We start from the raw sequence: 20572 nt of genomic DNA, 5'->3' as shown, positions 1-20572 counted from the left end.
GAAAATTTTCATTCTTACTTTACTTCCATCTGATATCGTCAAAGTACAACATAATGCGCCATCAAAATTGAAAATATATATTTTTTTAATTTGTTGGTTTTACTGAAAGTTGCTACCCTGCTCGTACATCACTTATTATTTGTGCAAATTGCTGAAAATATGTCAGAAAAACTAAATTTTTACCCAAAAACTCTAACTTGTTCGATGCCACTTTGGTTTGAACGAACTCTATCCCTTAATATTTTATTCGCTGGGTTGAAACGCTGAAAAAATTTAATTGTAAATTTGATATGAACTTGCGAAGCGTGCACGGAGCAATGTGCAATCGAAAGCTTATATCTGTACGAGCTTTTAAAACCGATTTATTCGCCGACAAAGCAAAGTAAGACACTTTTCACATTAAATTGCCGCATTTCCACAAATAATGACCTTACAGATGGAATATGTACTTAATTAAATACTTATTGGAAATAAATACTTATTGGAAATTTCAAGAAAATTAAAAAGTATGTAGAGCAACAATTTTTTTGCGGGGCAGTATACTTTTCTAGAAAAATTGAATCCTCTATTAAGGCGTTATTACTGATAAGTTTAATTGATTTGTATTTCAAAAGATGTCTATAGTTCCTTATAAAATGAACTCAGGCTTAAACATGAATATAATACATTAGTGCAAAGTGGGTAATATACCATCGATAAAATTGTATCGTCGCCACGTATCAAAAGAGTTCGCTACTTTCGTTTATAACAACACTTTTCTGTTTATAGTGTATATGTGAAACAGTGATGCTATAGTATCTTCATGAAAGTAAGTCAAGTTGCATATCCAAACACAAATAATATTTTTTATATTTTCTACATAAATCATTCAAATTTTTTTTTTATATACAAAATATATGAATCATAAATATGGTTGAGTGTATCAAATATATATTTCCGTTCTATCTTTAGAAAGATTGATAAAAATATTGAAATGAACTTTAATACTACATTTATCATCAAGGTTGTGCTAAAAAAAAGGTTAGGGTTGGGACGTTCATTATATTAATTATATGTTCAAAGAAATATATAATGCAATACTTGAAATGCATTCTAAGTGGAATTTTTTAACCGACTTCAAACAAAAAAGGAGGAGGTTATTTCAGAACTTTCAACTGGGTGAACCGATCTTGATGATTCTTTATCTATTTGAAAGAATTTCATTTTAGTCCAGTTCTGACAACGGCAATCATGAGAAAACCATAAAAGTCTTAACTTTGCATTAAGTATATGCACGACACGAGGACGAATAACTCAATACCACGCCAACCGATTTCGATGAATCTTTTTTAGTGATAAATTAGTTAGTGTGCTTCAGATTTACCAAAAATCACTAAATAAAAAACATAGAACAGTTTGCTAATGTAGCATAGGTCAAGACCCAAATGACCTATGTTGCTCATTTACGAACTAGACCTCACTTTTTACGTCCTGAGTACGCTGTAAAAATTTCAGCTTGATATTTTTTTCGTTTTTGAGTTATCGTGTTGGCAGGCAGACGGACAGACAACCGAAAATGGACTAATAAGGTGATTTTATAAACGCCTATACCAAAATTTTGTTCGTAGCATCAATATTTTTAAGCGTTACAAACTTGGGACTAACCTTAGTATACCTTGTATATGAAATATATACATGGTATAAAAATGAAACTTTTGAGCTTGTTTTCTCTTGCGTTCGAGTTCGTAATTTGATTTCTAAAGGTTACTGGGATCATTCTTGTTGAAAATCCTATAAATCCGAAAAAAGTTAAATTTGGAAGAAAAACTACGAAAAAATTGGGTTGGAAGTCACATTTTCATTCTTTTGCATCTTTAATGCCTAGTCTTAGTATAGCATAGATATTTTATCAATGGACAGTGAATCTAATGTAGTTTAAAAACAAGTGAAAACCAACAATTGACTGAGTTAATTGTTGAAATACCATGTATACACAGTGTTTATTACTCTGTCTCATTACACATACATACATGTCACACATATATAACTGATATAGCCATAACATACATACCATAGAATTTGCGCATAATTTGCGCTCTCACGGGTAAAAAGTGATGTTTACGAAAAAATGTTTCAAACAAAAGTTGTTTATTTTTTTATAAGGAAATATATTTGAAAAAACGTTTATATAAATTAAATGAACAGGCCAAGCAAAACTCTTCATTCTCTTTCTCATCTTCGTCCTTGTAAATTGCTTTCAATTTAATCTTCTTTGCTTTAGAGAGCTTTTTATTTTCTTTGTTGTCACTCAACAAACGTTTAGATACTTTCTTCGCTTCTTGTTCTTTTCTTTTCTCTTATCTGTCAGAATTGCTGAATTATATTATCGTCTGTCAGCACGCTGCGATTACGCGGGGGAGCTTTTGGTAGAGGTCCTAAGTCTTATAGTGATGTAATCAGAGAACTTGGACCAGAAATAAGTTCCTTTGCAGCTTGATATTGTAATGATATGTTGGTAGAACTATGTGGTGTCATCGAACGAACGTAAAGGTTAGAGTTATCGCAATTAAACCAGTATGCGAAAATAAACGTTTTAATAAAAAATTGTATTTTAAGAAAATTAAAATTTTCAAAATCTTTTATCTTAAAAAGTAAAATTAATTAAATGAGGTTAAAGGTATAATAACATGCAAATATATGAGAGCAAAAGCAAAAGCAAAAGCTTCAATAGTCCGGCATTAAAATAAGTTATAGACTCGATCACTATGAATCGATTCTTGGTCGACCCTGAAAAGTAGGAACCGATTCAAAATTAATCGACTTTTTTTATTACAGAATCGATTCTCGGGTAGAATCGGAATCGATTTTACTTACCATCCGTAGAGACAACCATACCCGGTCTCCCCTAAAGAGGGGTTAGGTTAAAGTACCTGTAATACAGAAGTTACTAAAAATGAATATTGTGCAGTCCTGCAAGTTTTTAACATCATGAATGTTTACAATGCTTTTTGTTGTTTGTTTGTTTCATATAAACTTTTTATGGATAGTAATTTGATATAGTTCTTGTAAAATTCATTTTGTTTAATAAAATGACATGTTTATGTTTTTGATTCAATTAAAGTCTGAAGTATGTTATCGAATATAATGCATACAGTAAACATTTAATGTATGATGATCTGTTTTATATCAAATTAATTTGTATTCGCGGCTTCACCACATTTAAATGTATAGACTAGGTTGTACAGGTGGATTCCGAAATAAATTTTAACCTAATTTTACCGTGGGACAGAAAGGATGCTCTAATAAATGATTAATACATACTTGAAGTGAGCAGTTTCCTTTTGGTAAGTCTACCAAAATTCTCTCTACGTCTTTTTTCGAAAGTGTTGCGTTTTCTCATGAGCTTGATAACGACATATTTAAGCTATCGGTCTGAAAAAACGCAGCATAGAATTTGCCGGACACTATGACCACTTGATATCATTCATAATTATTAAATAATTCAGCAAAAATATCTATATATTCAAGAGCAAAAATACTTAAGTACGGCATGTTCGAGGTGTATTTTTGTCAAATTTTCTGCTGCGTTTTTTCAGACCCATAGCCTAAATATGACGTTATTATTTTCATATGAAAACCCTGCACTTTCGAAAAAAGTCGTAGAGAGAAGTTTGGTAGACTCGCCAAAAGGATTCCACTCACGAAGTTTCAAGTATGCAGCAAATTTAGTCCTCTTTAAAAGCGCCCTGCAAAGGTACTATCAAAAATTAGTCCTTTAAAATTATAACCGCCAAAATCTGAATAAAAGCTGAAATTTCCACGGTGTTTTCGATTTTTGGCAAACTTGCATTATTCACTGAACGAACATCATCAAATAGTCTGCAGAAAATCAAAACTACCGGATTTGAACCAAGCTCTAATGTATAAACATTTCTCCAAGTTTTACTGTTACTAACATACAAATTTTAATTTTTGTGTTTCAAGGTTTACAAATTTTGTTATTTTTCAAAAGTCTAAACTAGAGGTTGACTAATTTTTAATTAATTTTTCTCTTTTTGATACACCTTAAAGATGTACGAGTACCAAGGCAATCTATACATATAAAATTCTTTGTCCTGAATGACCGATTGACTGACTGACGGATTAACGCACAGCCTAAACCGCTGATTGCAGTGAGTTGAAACTTGGAGGATGTGCTCTTTGAATGCTCTAGGCATCCAATAAGAGACAGTTCGAAATTCTAAGAGGTGAGATATGGGATGAAAATTTGTATGATTTCAATAAAAAGCTTGATTTTTTTATGAAGTTGAACTAAGTCTTATTCAATTCTGAAAATTTTAGGAGGGTTGTCCGATTAATTAAATAAATAAATGATTTCAAAAGTAGGCATGTTTAACATTGGTTTTATGGTAAAACGGTAGATGGATGATATATTTTCATATATTTCAACCAAAACTAGTCGATGGAAATTAAAAAAAAAAAAAGCTTATTTAAATTAAAGTTAAAACCTGAATAAATTATTATTATTATTATTTATTAATTGACATATTACAAAATCAAAAACAATATAATCACTATTTGTATACAATAAAAATTATTGAAAACAAAAAAAACCCCGTTGGACTCGACTTATAAAGGATGTATGAGCACGGTAGTAGGGACACAAATTTTAAAAAATATATATATTTTCAATTTTGATAGTGTATTACGTTATAACTTAACAATATAAGACAAAAAGTAAGAATAAAATTTTTCGATATGTAGAGTAATTTTCAAAATATCAAAAATTGAAAATTTTGTTTAATTATTTAGCTTTCAATATTTCGAAAATCAAGGCAGATATCGAAAAATTTTATTATTATTTTTCGTCTAAATTCATGAAGTTATAACAAAACTCATCATCAAAGTTGAAAATTATGTAAAATACGCTACAAATAATTTCAATCTTAAATCTAAAATTGCCTTAGTGCTCGTACTACCTTAAACGACAAATTAATTAAATTTTTTTTTCAATTGTTTGCCGTAAATATTGACGTAATCCCAATTTATAAATTTCTTTTTATGTATGCTAGATTAGGCAGGCTTAACTTATTATCAATTCAAAGAATTTTGAAATGTTTTTTTTTATTTTTTTGTAAGTTACTGGCATATTTTACAGTACTGATATTAACAAATCGGTTACGTTCTTCAAAAAAATTTTCAAGTGAATTTAAGTTAATTTTTGCATTCTGATAACCTCTGATAAATCCAAATTTAATGATATTTGACATGAACCATCTGAATGTATAAACGAAGGACAAAAAATCACACACCCTGCGTTTATAAATCAGACTATGCCAACTTTCATTATTAAATTATGAATACGCAAACATTTTCGGTAATGCAGAAAGCACTCTTCTTTCATACCGTTGCGTTCGGTGCACACTGTTATACTTTAAAATTTTATTTGTAAATAGAATATTTTAAAAGTGTTGAATTTCCAAAACGATTCGCAACCCTTTTGTATAGCCCAACTTGACCCCAAACGGACTGGATCGGAAATATAGGAGGAGGGATTTAAATATACGTATAAATCGAATAAAATTGCGGGTGACCTAAAGGTTACTCGGTTTCTATAACAAATTTTTATTATTAAAAATTTCCATCTGCGTCGGGCAGTTTATGAGAAATAACCGTTCTAAATCTAAATTTTGACGACCGACAAACAAAATTTTTTTTGTAACTGGTGGTGCAGACAATAAGCCCTCGAAAGTCAAATATTAAAAATTTTTTAAATAAACAGAAAAGACAAAAGGTAAATATAATAATGGTACATTGAAAGCAAATATGTACGAGTACGCTATAATTTCATCTTGATATCTCGTTTCGTTTTTGAGTTATAGTGTTGACAGGCAGACGGACAGACGGACACAGGTTGTCTGCCTGCAACCTTAAATGGACTAATTAGGTGATTCTATGAAAATCTATACAAAAAATTTTTTTCGTAACATTAATATTTTAAAGCGTTTCAAACTTGGGACTAAACTATGTATATTTCATATATACATGGTATAAAAAGTATTGTATCTTTGAAATTTGCCGCAGTTGTTTACTAAGTTGTAAAAACTTCGTATCAAAAAAATGACCTTACCAAATGCATACAAAACACCAATCGAACTTTTTGATGGAAATTAAAATTGGAAGTTTTTATATCATAAAATACATCTCATGAAGGCTCATCGAATGACTTTGGTTCACCTTGGTGTGGCAGCTCTTTTCCAAGCCTTGACCAAGGATAATGAACCAAGTTAGTGAATGTTAATTTATATTAACGCTTCATGCTGTTATGGTTAGTATGCCAGAACTTAAAGAATACACGTATAATCTAAATAAAAAGTTAAAGGTGCTCTCCGCACAATATTGTAAGAATATTTTGAACTATTTACACGGTTTTAGTATACATGGATTGTAGTCAAATAATGGGTTATTTTTAACTCTAATGTACAACGTGAGATATTCTCATAATAAATATTGTGATAAATATCTCGTTAAAATAGATATCTCTCTTCAACTACCAATACTATAACTATAGTCGTTTCTGTTTAACAATAAAATTGATTAACTTTGAGTTATCATATGTTAGAACAAGCACATCAAAATTCAGTCTTTTTTCTAGAATTAAAAAACTCGTTTAAAACAAAAACACTCTCCTGTACTCTCCGAAATCTTAACTCTCGTTAATTATCCGAATTACCTATCTCTTAGCTGTAACTAAAAACGAATTGACCTTCTACTGAAGTTGAAGTTCAAGGTCCTATACAAAGTGCCTATAAGATGCTCCAAATTTATGTGAACAACTTTTGTTGAAAACATTTTATGTGCTTAACTCACCTCAGAAGAAAAATCTTATTTGAGGGTGACTAAAGACATCTGGGCCATACTGTATTATGTTAGGTTCAAGGACGAAATCACCCACTGAGCGTTTTAAAACGTTGATTGAGAGTCAAAACAAGCTTTTTTTTAATGCCTTAGTAAACTTATTTGCATTACAAGTGAAATTTACAAAATTAAAAAACCCCAGCATTCACCATTATAATACCTTTTTCCTTATAGCCTTTGTTTCAAACAGAGCCGATTTTGATGATCATCACCTTTTTTTTAGTTTACAGAACCCTAAACTCGCACTTGAAACATAGCTAAAAACACTCTCCATTAGATTACCTTTCAAAGGAAACTAAAAAAACAATCAAAATCGATTTATCCGTTTAGACGCTACGATGCCACAGACACACAGATAGCGGTCAAACACCCCTTTTTTTAGTTCCGGGGTTAAAAAGTTCGGTCTATTTTTAAACCGTACAAAAATTTGAAACTCTCATTAAGAGTTTTTTTCGGCCTTTGAGTTATTATAACATATATTATGAATATATACCAAAGAATATAGTTGTTATACACAAGTACAGATAAAAATTGAATCGATATCGATAGTATAAAATATAATTTTCATACTTTCATAATCAGTGTCACAGTTTTATCAAATATTAAAACTATTCTTATATTTTGCATTGTCTTTTTTATTAAATTCACATGATTCATGAAAAATTGCAAAACATTAGCGTATCACTAATTACAAACAAAAATAATAATATGTTATTCCATAATATTTGTTCACAAATATAAAAAAATTGAATTAATAAATTTTAATCCGTCAGCACTTCCGTTATGAGCATTTTGCTAACGTTCGATTTAAAACATAAATAACTTATATTTTTCGAATGGTATATGTGCTTGAAACGTTTTCTATCTAAGGTGTAAGGAAAAAAAATTTTACCATCGAAGGTAATATTTTTTTCGGAAGTTTTCGGGCCTGTTCGTGTACTTTCGTTAGTTTACGGATATTTGGCTCTGTACGGTAATGTCATTTATACGCAAATTTTGTTGATTGGGTGAAGATTTTTTTTTCATGAAAATAACTTAAAAGTGATTTCCTTTCATCTATATATTTTAATGAATTTTGTGCATGTAAGTTAATGAATTTTTTTTTCTACTTATCTAAAAATAATTTTTTATACTGCAAATAATACCGATAAATATTAACGATAAGATTAATTTAATAATTTTTTTATTACATTCGTATTTTCAATTTTTTATTTGGCGACTGTTCTGATTATTTTGTGATCATAGATAGGGCGACTTGAATAAAAACGTTCTGGCAACCCTGCGTGGGTGCAGATCAAACCAATTTTCTGTTTATCTGTTGGGCATGGTGGTTAAAGTTTGGTTGTCATGTATCTGGATTGGCTCATTTGATAATAGGTCGACTTTTATGTGTAATGTGTCATAATTGTATATGATTTATATTTACGAGTGCATATGTTTATGCTTACTAGGTAGTAAGCGGGTATGCCATAATTAGGGTTTCTACCTTTACCATCTCTAATGATTACATAATAATTTCTTGATCAGAATACCATACTGCCGTAATAGCTTTGTGTAAAATTTGCTAACATCTGGTATCGGATTTTGTCCACGATAACTATCTGGGTCGCAATATTTGCATGCCTTTGATACTACATCATTAATCATGTCATTCAAAAAAAGATTAATGGAACGCATAATGATTTCGTGCATCAAATTTTTAGTTTTTCTTTGGAAATAAACACATATATGGTACTCTATAGCCTAAGTGTGTCCTTCGTGGATTTTTACTTTATTATATTATAAATATAATAAAGTATTGTGATCGAAAAAAAAATCGATATGGGGGTTTCAACGGAAATACACGTTTTGAGGGTCCCTGATTTCAAAAAAGTGGTTTTTACAAAATTTTTCGTCCGTCGGTATGTCGATATGTCGGTATGTCGGTATGTCTGTTACCAAGCTGGAGCCTTCAATTTTCAACCGATTTTTCTCAAACTCGGTACATAGGTTCAGTTTGGTCATAATTCCAGATGATTTTTTCATTTTTTCCTTGGGCCCTTTTTTCAGGGTACTTCCCTCTAGGCCAAAACAGGATTTTTGGGGTTTTCTTAAAAACGGCTCAAACGATTTCGATTAAACTGGGCACAAGGCTAGACCTTAAGGTGTTCCTAGAATTGGTATAAGCCATATATCCAGGAAAATTCGAGAAGGCCTATATCCTTGGGAAAAACTGTTTTTTGGGGTTTTCTCAAAAACGGCTCAAATGATTTTTATTAAACTAGGCACAAAGCTAGATATTAAGGTGTTCCTAGGATTGGTATAAGCCACATATCCGGGAAAATTCGAGAAGGCTCACACTCTTGGAAAAATTTTTTTTTTTGGGTTTTCTCAAAGACAGCTCTAACGATTTCGATTAAACTGGGCATAAGGCTAGACCTTAAGGTGTTCCTAGGATTGGTATAACCCACATATCCGGGAAAATTCGAGAAGGCCCACACCCTAGGGAAAACATTTCCAAATACAGGAAAATGGGATTTTCTAGGGAGGGACTGAGGGGACAGTAGTGAAACTTCGTATCAGGGTTCATATCAACAAGGTCCTAGGTTTGATATAACTCCCATCTGGATCCGTGGAGCTGGAGGGGATGAAACCGTTAAAAGTGGTCAAATCAACCCTACTCAAAATTGATCAAATATTATTTAAAATGTCTTTTTAAATAACCTTTATAACTTGGTAAACTTTGCTTAACCTCACCCTTACCAAACTACATCCTTCTAAATATTATATTAAATCCAATAAATACCTAAGCCTGTTCTTCATTACCGTATGATTCCAAATATACCGCTATGCTTGTATCTATAGCTGGTATAAAATAAATTATTTATATCAAATAATTTATTATTTCAATTTTATAAAAATATATCAATTTTATAATATAATAAAGTCTTGTCCGATGTTTCGGACCGTTTATTGTAGTTGGCGGGGTTTTAGTTTTTGAACTTTATTTTATAAAATAATATACTTGTTCTCCGGCACTGACGACAGACAATATTGATAAAAACGATATTAAACACCTATTAAGTAAATTAAATTATAATAATGATTTTTTTTTTATCCAAGTCATTGACATTTTTAATTATAATGAATGTATTTTTGAAACACCCTAACACAACACAATACAAAAAATATGTAAAATCATTTTTTGTGATATAAACATCGGATATTAAAATATAACACAAGCACATATATTAAATGCAAGTCCCCTGCCACTGTTTTAATTATTTAAAAAAAAAAAAATGTATATAAATAAAATAAACAAAAATAAAAACAATAAATCATATTTGAATAATAATCAACATGTAATTAAATTTAATACACAATCACAAAAAAAAAAAAACAGCTTTTCATTTGTATACGTTAAATTATTTAATAATAAACTTTCCGATATTTATTTCATTGTCATATTGTTCAAACGAATTAAAACAATTAAAAATATTACCTATAAAAAAATAAAAGAAGAATTAGTAATTAATAATACTTATCAATAATATAAATAACCACTAAGCTTGCTTAAAGTAAGTGTACAACGTAATATGTTATCAAATCAATAAACATATTTTTTTTAAAATAATTATCAATTAAAAACATTTATCTATTAAAGTGGATGACTTTTTTTTATAGAAGGGGATAATTATAATATTAAAAAATCATTTAGTTGACTCACTAAGTGTGTACACATTTAATAAAAATTAATATAAGTCTATAAACTAAAAAATAAATAAAAACAAAGTGTTTCTTTTAACCAAAAGTGAATTTTTTTTTTTTGCATTTGTAAACAATAAAATCGTTTATTTTTTTTTTAAACTATACCTAAGTGTGTGTATATAAATGATAAACTTTTATGCTACTTTGTTTATTAAGTGTTGAAAATTTTTTCAGTTAAAATCAGTTACTATTTGTTGTTGTTTTATTGAATTGTACATTTAGTGCCTTTTTTTAGTGCTTTGTTTTGTTGTTGATTATTGTTAATAATGGCTGAAGTGATTATTTATCACGTTGATAAAGATATAAGTATGTAAATTTTGTTTATTTTATTTATTTCAGATTCGAAAATGCTTTAAATCAATTTTCAATATATTTAATTTTCTATTATGTTATACGTACAGAGAATTTTTTTCTGCACTAAATTACAGGAGTTATTTTTTTATTTAAATAGATTCAGTATCACGTGCTGAATGTAAATGCACAAAATCCTTACAATAAAAGGCGAGGAAAGTTTCATTTTCCATTTTAAGGAAACCGTTTTAGGGTATATCTCCATAACCCTGCACTTTAGACGAAAAATGGTAATAACCTTTATTGTAGATAATTAAATTTCCTGTCTTTTTTGTTCAATATTTTTTTTGTATATCACTAACCGTTTATGACATACGACTATGACGATTTACTTATTGATAATTTGACCGATATCTCTTCTTATATTTGTTCAAACAATAAAATGCTAACAAGTGAAAACAAACAATTGACTGAGTTAATTGTTGAAATACCATGCATAGTCAGTGTTGATTACTTTATCATATAACACATACAAACAATGTGACACATACATAACTGATAATCAAGTATAGTACATATTATAAAATTTCCGCTTAATTAGCGCCCTCACGGGTAAACAGTGATGTTTACGAAAAAATGTTTCAAACAAAAGTTGTTTAATTTTTGATAAGGAACATTTTTTACATTTAAACTTTTGTTCTGTCTCTAACGGTTTACAAGATGGGTCTTACGGACCCAAGACCCAATTGACCTATGATGCTCATTTACGAACTTGACCTCACTTTTTACGTCCTGAGTACGCTAATTTCAGCTCGATATCTTTTTTCGTTTTTGAGTTATCGTGTCCACAGACGGACGGACGGACGGACAACCGGAAATGGACTAATTAGGTGATTTTATGAACACCTATGACACAATTTTTTCCTAGCATCATTATTTTTAAGCGTTACAAACTTGGGACTAAACTTAATATACTATGTATATTTCATATATACATGGTATAAAAATTAAAATTACTCTCAAGCAAAAAGACCTGTGTTATACAATTTTTGCATAAGTTAAGCAATATACGTAAGTGTGATAACAATGTTTGATTTTAAAAGCTCAACATTTTTTTATAGATTTTTTTATAGACTTTTACTCAAAGTAAAAAATATGTTGTAAAAATTAAATATCAAAAAACGACATATTTTGAAAGTTTTTGATAATTTTTTAACTCTGATTATGAATATTATTATAACTTCCAGCGAAAAATAAGGATGGAATTTTTCGATATCTGACTTGGCTCTCGAAATAACGAAAGCTGAATAATTGAAGAAAATTATCAATTTTCAATATTTTGAAATATACGCCAAATATCGAAAAATTTTATTCTTACTTTTCGTCTAATATCGTCAAGTTTAGCATAATTCATTATCAAAATTGAAAATATATATTTTTAACAGACTTTTATTTGCTTCTTACGTATGTTAGTATATTGGTATGTTATAATGTTAGTATGTAACGGAAATTTTGAACATGATTGCCCCCTTCAAAACGTCAGATTAACTCGAAATTTGCCATACTTATCAAGGACCGATGACAATACAATAACTTAAGTTTATTTGATTATCCTGATCAAGATTTTCAGGAAGAATGATTTCCATATCTGAAAATATATACATTTATTTGCGCTCCCACCATATTTTTATTGAATTTTTAATAAATACATAAACACTTTTGTAACAAGCTGAACTAAGAGGTAGAAAAGCTTTTTAAGATATTTTAGATTGACTTTTTTTTTCAAACAAAAACGGAGGAGGTTATCAATTCGACTGTATTTTTTTTTTTTTTATGTTTGTTACCTCAGAACTTTCGACTGAGTGAACCGATTTTGATGATTATTTATCTATTTTCTAAAGCTTGTGCTTCACGTTTGGTCCCACTTCATTTTGGTCTAGTTCTGACAACGGCATCCATGAGAAAATCATAAAAGTCTTAAATTTGCATTAAGTATGCACGACAAGAGGACGAATAACTCAATATCACTCCGATGATTCTTATTTAGTGAAAAATTAGTTAGTGTACTTCAGATTCACTAAAAATCACAAAATAAAAAAAACTTTTAACAAAAAGATAACCGACTTCAAAAGAAAAAATTTTCCAAAACAAATTAAAATGCACTTAAAAGTAAACAAATAATGATAATATAATGGAGTTAAAATTATTGTTATTTTTGGATCCTCATAAAAAAAGTTACAATTTTTGTTTAAAACATTGTTTCGTAAAACATTAGCTTTGGGAGGGAATGCAACTTTAAAACCTGTCATTGTTGCATTTAATCGAGGACATTTACCTATGTCAATGGCTTTGGCCAACAATTATCGATAAACTTTAACCTTATTTTCTTTCGATTAAATGCAATAATAACATATTTTTAAGTCGCATTTCCTCCGAGAGCTAACGTTTTTCAAAAAAATGTTTAAAATTTAAATTGACTATTAAAGCAACCCGAAGAACTAGGTCCAATCTGTTGTCAGAGATGATGATCCCCATCAAAATCATCAATTTTTGTTGAAGGTATTTTTTTGTATAAAAACCCTTTCTGTCTATTATACTAAGATTTAATTTTTTTAATTTTATGAAACTTACATTGATTTAAGTGTGATTTTTTTATACATCTTAGTAGTGGGTCAAAGTCCTATAATGTCCTAGCGGGTCAAAGAGTAATAATATCACTATGCATACTAGTGCATTTGTAGTACATCGGCCAAGGACGGTTCCTTCTATATTTTCTGTACCTTTATCTGCATAGGCGTTTTTTTAAGTATTTTGACCCTTTGATTCTGAATGCGTGACATCTTATGTTTAGAACAAGTTTTTAAAAGCAAATGGAAATTTTTCAAATTTCCGGTTTTAAAACCATAATGTTATATCAAACTATGGATTGATATATCGATTATACCAACCAGTTTTTTTTTTTTAATTTTACAAAAATCTTTATTAGATCGAAAATTATTGGAAAATGAGGTCATGGTCACTTACCCCTACGGCGCCCACTTTTTCGTTCATGTCGTCTTTTCTAACAGGATTTGCCAGAGAAAAAATAAACCATTTAATGCCTCCTTAGCGAAGAAAACGTGAAACAAATGTGTTGATTTACATAATTCTAATCGTTTATAAGCTTTGTGAGGTCTTTTTTGGTTAAATATTGATTAATTATTATTTTTAAAGCCTTCAAAATAAAAAAAGTCGTCAAACAACTCGCTAGCTGTTTTAGAAGATTCAATATGGGTGACAAATGGAGTGGTGGGGGCGGTGTAAGTGACGCTATCACTATTTCCATAAGTATATATTTTTGGAAAATTCAATGGCCATGACTTTATATCACAGAGAAATAAGACAAAAAAACAGCCGATCAGTATTCAAAATCCAAGTGAATTGGATGCAAGAAATGACCTATAAGAAGTCCATTGCAAAGTCATATAGAAAAAAAAAAATTATTCGAAGTCAAACGTCACGAAAATAGGTTAACCGAAAATCTACATGTTTATTTTTTCAAATGCTTTTATCTTGAAAACGCTGAGGTTAGTTAAGAAATTTCAAGAGTCAAAAAGTGTTTAGAATAGTCCGAAATATAAGATCATATTGTTTTCAATATATTCGAATTTTTGACCACAATCAATAAATAATCTTGAGTTTTTTCAATAACCAATTTTCGGCAAAAACCGTACTTTTGTTTATTTAAAAACAGTTATATATCAAAAAGGGTCAGGTTTGGTGAAAATTGTCAAAAGTTCAAAAATACTTATAATTGACCAAAATATAATATCTAATGGCTTTCAAATTAAATTTTTGACCGGAACTACGAAATAATCCTTAGTTCCTTCAATAACGAGTTTTCGGCGAAATTCCTGGATTCTTTTTTTTTTTTGCAAATGCAATCTCAATTCGGTAAGGTAAAACTCGTTCAAAATATAAAATCAAATATGTTAAATTATGAGAATGTTCTGTCCGGAAATAGGGAACTCCTGTTGAGAACATTATTTATGCAGCGACTATTTAAAGAGTAGCATTCAAAATTCGTTAACAGCGGGTCAAAATTCTAATAAAACGCCTATGCTAAAAAAGGTACAGCGAATAAAGAACGAACCAATCTTGGCCGCTGTACTATTATTATAATATTCTTCCGTGAAGTGTCATGTTATTCTTAATGGTAATTTCTATAATTAAGTGACTACTTTGGCACACCTGTAAAATTACATATGCAGTTTTTTGATGCACTTCATATTTCTTTTGAAAAAATTCCTGTGTTTCAAGATTAACCCGTCAGCACTCGCGTTATAACCATTTTACTCACCATCGTTTTAGAGCATAAATAACTTTTATTTTTCAAATGTTATATGCGATTGAAACTTTTTATACCATGTATATATGAAATATACATAGTATATTAAGTTTAGTCCAAAGTTTGAAACGCTTAAAAATATTGATGCTACGAACAAAATTTTGGTATAGGTAGTCATAAAATCACCTAATTAGTCCATTCCCGGTTGTATCCTGTCTGATAACACGATAACTCAAAAGCGAAAAAAGATATCAAGCTGAAATTTTTACATCGTGCTGCGGACGTAAAAAGTGAGGTCGTCGAGTTCTCAACATAGGTCAATTTGATCTTGGGTCCGTAAGACTCTTCTTGTAAACCGTTAGAGATAGTACAAAAGCTTAAACGTAAAAAATGTTTCATATAAAAAATTAAACAACTTTTGATAGACACATTTTTTCGTAAACCTCACTGTTTATCCGCGAGGGCGTAAATTAGGACAAAACTTTTATGTTCATTTTCTCTTAAACTATAATTGATAGTTGAAAATTTGCAGATAGCTGCAAATAGTGGTCTTGTGAAACATTCTCGCAAAACGAAACAAAATTCTAGAAAATACTTTCGAAAACCAAATAAAATGGTTTTTTAAATTCTTCCAATTAAAAAAAAATGCAAGCTCTGATTTTCAAAACTTTCTATACAAGGTAGTTCAACAGTTAACTCAGTCAATTGTTTGTTTTCACTTGTTACAACTAAATTTAATTTAAATGAAAGAGTTACAATCTATTAAATTGAAAATTATATTTAAATTGATTGATCTATAAATGAAAAGTTATTTAATTAATAAATATACATATTTAATAAAAAAAATATTAAAATGCAATTTAAGGTTGATTAAATTATTAGGGTCAGGGTTTGGTTCTATATGTGTAATAATTTTAATTTTGACGTGAAAAATAATTTAAAAAAAGAAGTGTTATGTGATAGTCATTGTTAAAAATGATGTACGATTTATAAATAGATCATTAGTATACAATTGAAATACATAAAAATTATTTTTACTCAGTAAATAAACTTTGTGCTTTATGGGCAATTTTTCAAATTTACCACAATTTGGTACAAAAACTGTAACAATTTTGGGTAAAACTTATTGAAGTTGTTTGAAGTTTATGTAGTTGAGTACGCTTTCTCTTAAACTGGAAAGCCTAGGGCGAATATAATTTTAGCTTAAAAGATTGACGCATAAAAATTCAAGATTTGTTTGAAGCGATTTTCTCCAGCCAGCCGATTTTGCTGTTACATTAACTTCCTCTGGGAAGTAAAAATAGATAAAATTTTATAGAATAGAAATAGTTTTGAAATGCAAAAGTTATTATTTGAGCGTTAGCAAAATGTTCATAATGTGATTGCCGGCAGGTTATAAAAGGGTTGTAATAAAATACTCTTTGTGCTTTATGTGTAAATTTTCAAACTCACCACAATTTGGTATAAAAAATTCAGTACAGAAACTATGGCTTTTTGGGCAAATAAAATGCCTTAAACTTAACATCTATTGCGTAAGTGATACTTGGAAAATTTAATAAATGCAATAAATAGTCACACGGTAAGAAATGTACCGTAACAAACCACAGAGGTTATAACCTTTTATTCTCCAAAGAAGATTACACGAAAAAAGTATAATACATTTGGAGTGCTTATTTTGGAAAAACTTTACTTTTCCGAAAATTTAAAAATGTTACCAAATTCATAATGAGAGATACCCAGTAAAAATTTCAGCAAGATATATTCTAAACATATAAAAAAAATTTCAATTTTTTTAAATATCGGCAACTTTCTATACACTAATGTAATATAAAATGTTGCAAAAGTTGTAAAAAAACAATTGAAAAGGTGGTTTTTCTGAATTGTGAATTTTTTTAATAAAACTCATCCGCCACTATTTGGTTATTTTAATTCGTGAGTGGAGAATGCGTGCCTCAAAATGAGACCATATTCAATAATATTCATGAAGAATTAGACAAGCTCCACTCAATAGATGGTAAATAGTACCTGGATGCCAAAGCTTTATTCGGTATTTTTTGAGTTAAAAAGGCACAAATTTGATCACTAATATAAGAACCATTTAAAATATCCCCACAAAAATACCAATTTGAATGTCCCGGTAATATACTTTATTTCGTCTCCTGGAAAAAGATGTCAAAAAGAGTCGTATTTTGCAGTCAACGTTTAAGTTTTTCCTGAAAACACGGATTAAACGACGTTTTCTAAAAATAAAACCTACCTAGATCGATATTTTGCCCCAAAAACTACATAAACGAAAATAGTTAAGTCCGAGATTGTTGATTAGCTAGTTCATACTGATGATGATTACATGGTAGTCCAAACACATATTTATATCATGGAAAAAAATTGATCTAGGAAATTGTGACAAAATCGAAATTTAATTCGAAAAATTCTTTTAAATAATTTCCGAGATCAATTTTTTTGCATATATATGATATACATATATATTTGAACTACCATGTAGTCAGTCATCAGTATGAATTAGCTAATCAAAAGTATTCTTATAAATAGTGTATCTTACTCGTTGCTAATTTAGTAACGATTTGCACACTGGTGTTCAAGTTCAAAATTAGTTTATTTATCATCAATAATATAATCAGGGTTCGAAAATATCCGATATTTATTATAAATATCAAAATATCGGATATTTTTGATATATATCCGATATATATCAAAATTTTGATATTTAAAAAAAACTAAAATGTTTTAAAGGTTTTATTTACTTAGGCACTTCAAATCAGACAAATGAAACCAAAACATAAAATATTCTTCTAGATCAGGCAAAATCAATTAAAAATAATAAAATTTTTATAAATAAAAATCAACTTTAAAACAAAAAACAATTTTATAAATTGTTATCAGTCAATGGTCATACCTACACTTCGGCAACAAAACAATAAACATTACAAATAATAACTCTAGAGTATAATCAGTCTTTTAATTATCAAATCAGTCATCAGTCATTCGTAATAAACTGTTAATTATCAAATAAAAAAAAAAATGCCGTTTCATAATTGTGTGTGGTTTGACTACAAGGAAGGTAAAGCTAGATCATCTTCTGATTCCGAATCTTACTTAAAATTACTCTTTAGTAACGAACTTTTTCTGACACGACACGATTTGAGCTTAGTATTAGTAGGTTTTAACTCTACGCCAATGCCATCAAAATTTGGGAAGTAGAAATACGGTAACAAACGCCAAAAATTACTAAATAATATTAAATTTTTTTAAATCATTTTTGTATTGATATATATCATAAAAATTCACGTGATATATATCGGATATATATCATGATATATATCCATTGATATATATCCTCGAACCCTGAATATAATATATTACGAAACATCTTAAATTTATAGTTCCTAGCCTAGACTTTACCTATAATACATCATTTATTCTTTTTAGTAGAAACCGACCCCCCCCCTCCTCCAATTATACATCAATGATTTGATATTAATTATGATTTTGATAAAGGTTTGTGTGTGATAAATAGTACCGGAATAGTAAATAGTACCATTATATGAAATCATTCCTTTTACTTTTTCTATGCATGCGAAAATTTATGCTTTGTAAATCTAAAGCTACTACTTGCCACGAATGGCGTTGTTGCTTTTTTACCGAATTTACACCTGATCTGAATGGGGCAAGTTTTTTAATTTAGATATTTGAATAAACAATCTCGTAAAACTTAAATTTTGTTCTCAATACTCAATACTATATAGGGTGGACCATTTTAATATATTGTATACAAAAGTTGCAGAGTTTGATGAGGGACTGACTTATTTTTATCCAAAACATTTTTTCGAAAATCGTTCGCTTTCGAAGGAAATTTGACTTAAAATATGTCATTGTTGCATTTAACCGAAGGAAAACACGCTAGCTACAGAAAAATGCTTTAGCCGAAAGTTATCAAGGATAATTAAAGTCATTCGTCTGTGTTAATAGCTTTTTAGCCCAGGTAAATTTTTAAAATCATTTGAAGACCACGATCAAATGACTTTGATACTCTTGATACTCAGAATTTCAGGTCAAAGTCATTGACATTTGTCGAATGTATTGCCCTGTATTGCCCTTGATTACTTTTTCCTAAAATCCTTTTTTTTTAAATATAGCGTGTTTTATTTCTATTAAATGCAGCAATGACATATTTCTGCCGAAATCTCGAAAAAATGTTTTAAATAAAAATCTATCTCTTACTTATTTAAGATCTAAATTGACTATTAAAGGAACCCAAAGCAACTAGGTCCAATCTGATGTCAGAAAATGATGTCCCCATCAAAATCTGCAACTTTTGTTTCAGTTAGTTTTTGATTGGTTAACTACAAAAACAGCTATTTGTTCTTTGTTCTCAAAGATATACAAAGTAATTTGCGATGAGTTTAATGACGTAAGTGACTCGATTAAAAAGTTCTATTTTTTGCCTTTTTAAAAAAAAATTTTTATATCATTATTTTTAATGAATAAATTTGTTAGCAGTCGATATACTCCTAACTGCTATATAATATTCAATTTAAAATACCTATGATTCATTCTATCATAGTCATTGGTTCCCAATGAATCAATGCTAACACTAATTTATTAAAATGGAGCGAAGATGCAGACGCTGATGTCAAGTAACACAATAAAAAATTTTACGTCATAGAAAAAACCCAATTAACATTTAATTTTGGTATATTTGATATTTTTATAATTCTAAATTATTACACCAGTTTAATCGTTGTATATATAGGATGGTTTTTTTTACTTGACATTTGCAAAAAAATTAAATAATAAATAAAATACAAAAAATTGTTTTGATATATTCTCCCCCTCTTGGGTCACTGATCACCATTTCGAAGTTAGAATGAAGATATACTCCCCCTTCTTGTTGGGGTTTTATAATTTTGCCTTTCGTTGGCCTAACACTGCAATTTTCTGTAAATATTCAATTTAGACCAACGGGGTGAATTACCCCAGGAGGAGGGAGGATATCGAGATTCTGACTACATAATAGTGATCAGCGTGCCCGAAAACTCCCAAATTTACGTTTCTGGCCCATTTTGTTGCATATTTTCAAGGTTTTGAAATTTTCACCTCAAAAATGAATTATAATAATGGGCTTTTTTGGCCCATAGCAATGGCCAAACTTTCTAGCGGCAAGAAGTTAGATGTAGATTTTGATATATGAACCTTCCTGAACATTAAAAAAAAAACTGGCTCGATAGGTTGAGGTTCATAAAAATTCTTCATTTTAGCCTTTTTTGATCTAAAATGATTGGTCTAAATTAA

The 20572-nt window shown here is 29.3% G+C and overlaps 1 protein-coding gene across 2 annotated transcripts in view; it reads left to right on the top strand.

Moving 5' to 3' along the window:
• Positions 1-20572, top strand: part of LOC123290733 (alpha-tocopherol transfer protein-like) — a 99446-nt gene that overhangs the window by 9363 nt on the left and 69511 nt on the right. Inside the window, exon 1 of one of the 2 annotated variants that reach the window (XM_044871024.1) lies at positions 10809-10950. The exons of the other annotated variant lie outside the window; for it this stretch is intronic. Coding sequence (XP_044726959.1) covers positions 10911-10950 — 40 coding nt within the window. The 5' untranslated portion in view covers positions 10809-10910. Of the gene's footprint in view, positions 1-10808; positions 10951-20572 lie in introns of those variants that run through there. 2 annotated transcript variants of the gene reach the window in all.

The sequence above is a fragment of the Chrysoperla carnea genome, chromosome 1 (genome assembly GCF_905475395.1).
Source record: "Chrysoperla carnea chromosome 1, inChrCarn1.1, whole genome shotgun sequence".
NCBI classification, from domain to species: Eukaryota; Metazoa; Arthropoda; class Insecta; order Neuroptera; family Chrysopidae; genus Chrysoperla; species Chrysoperla carnea.
This window is presented reverse-complemented; position numbering and strand designations above follow the sequence as displayed.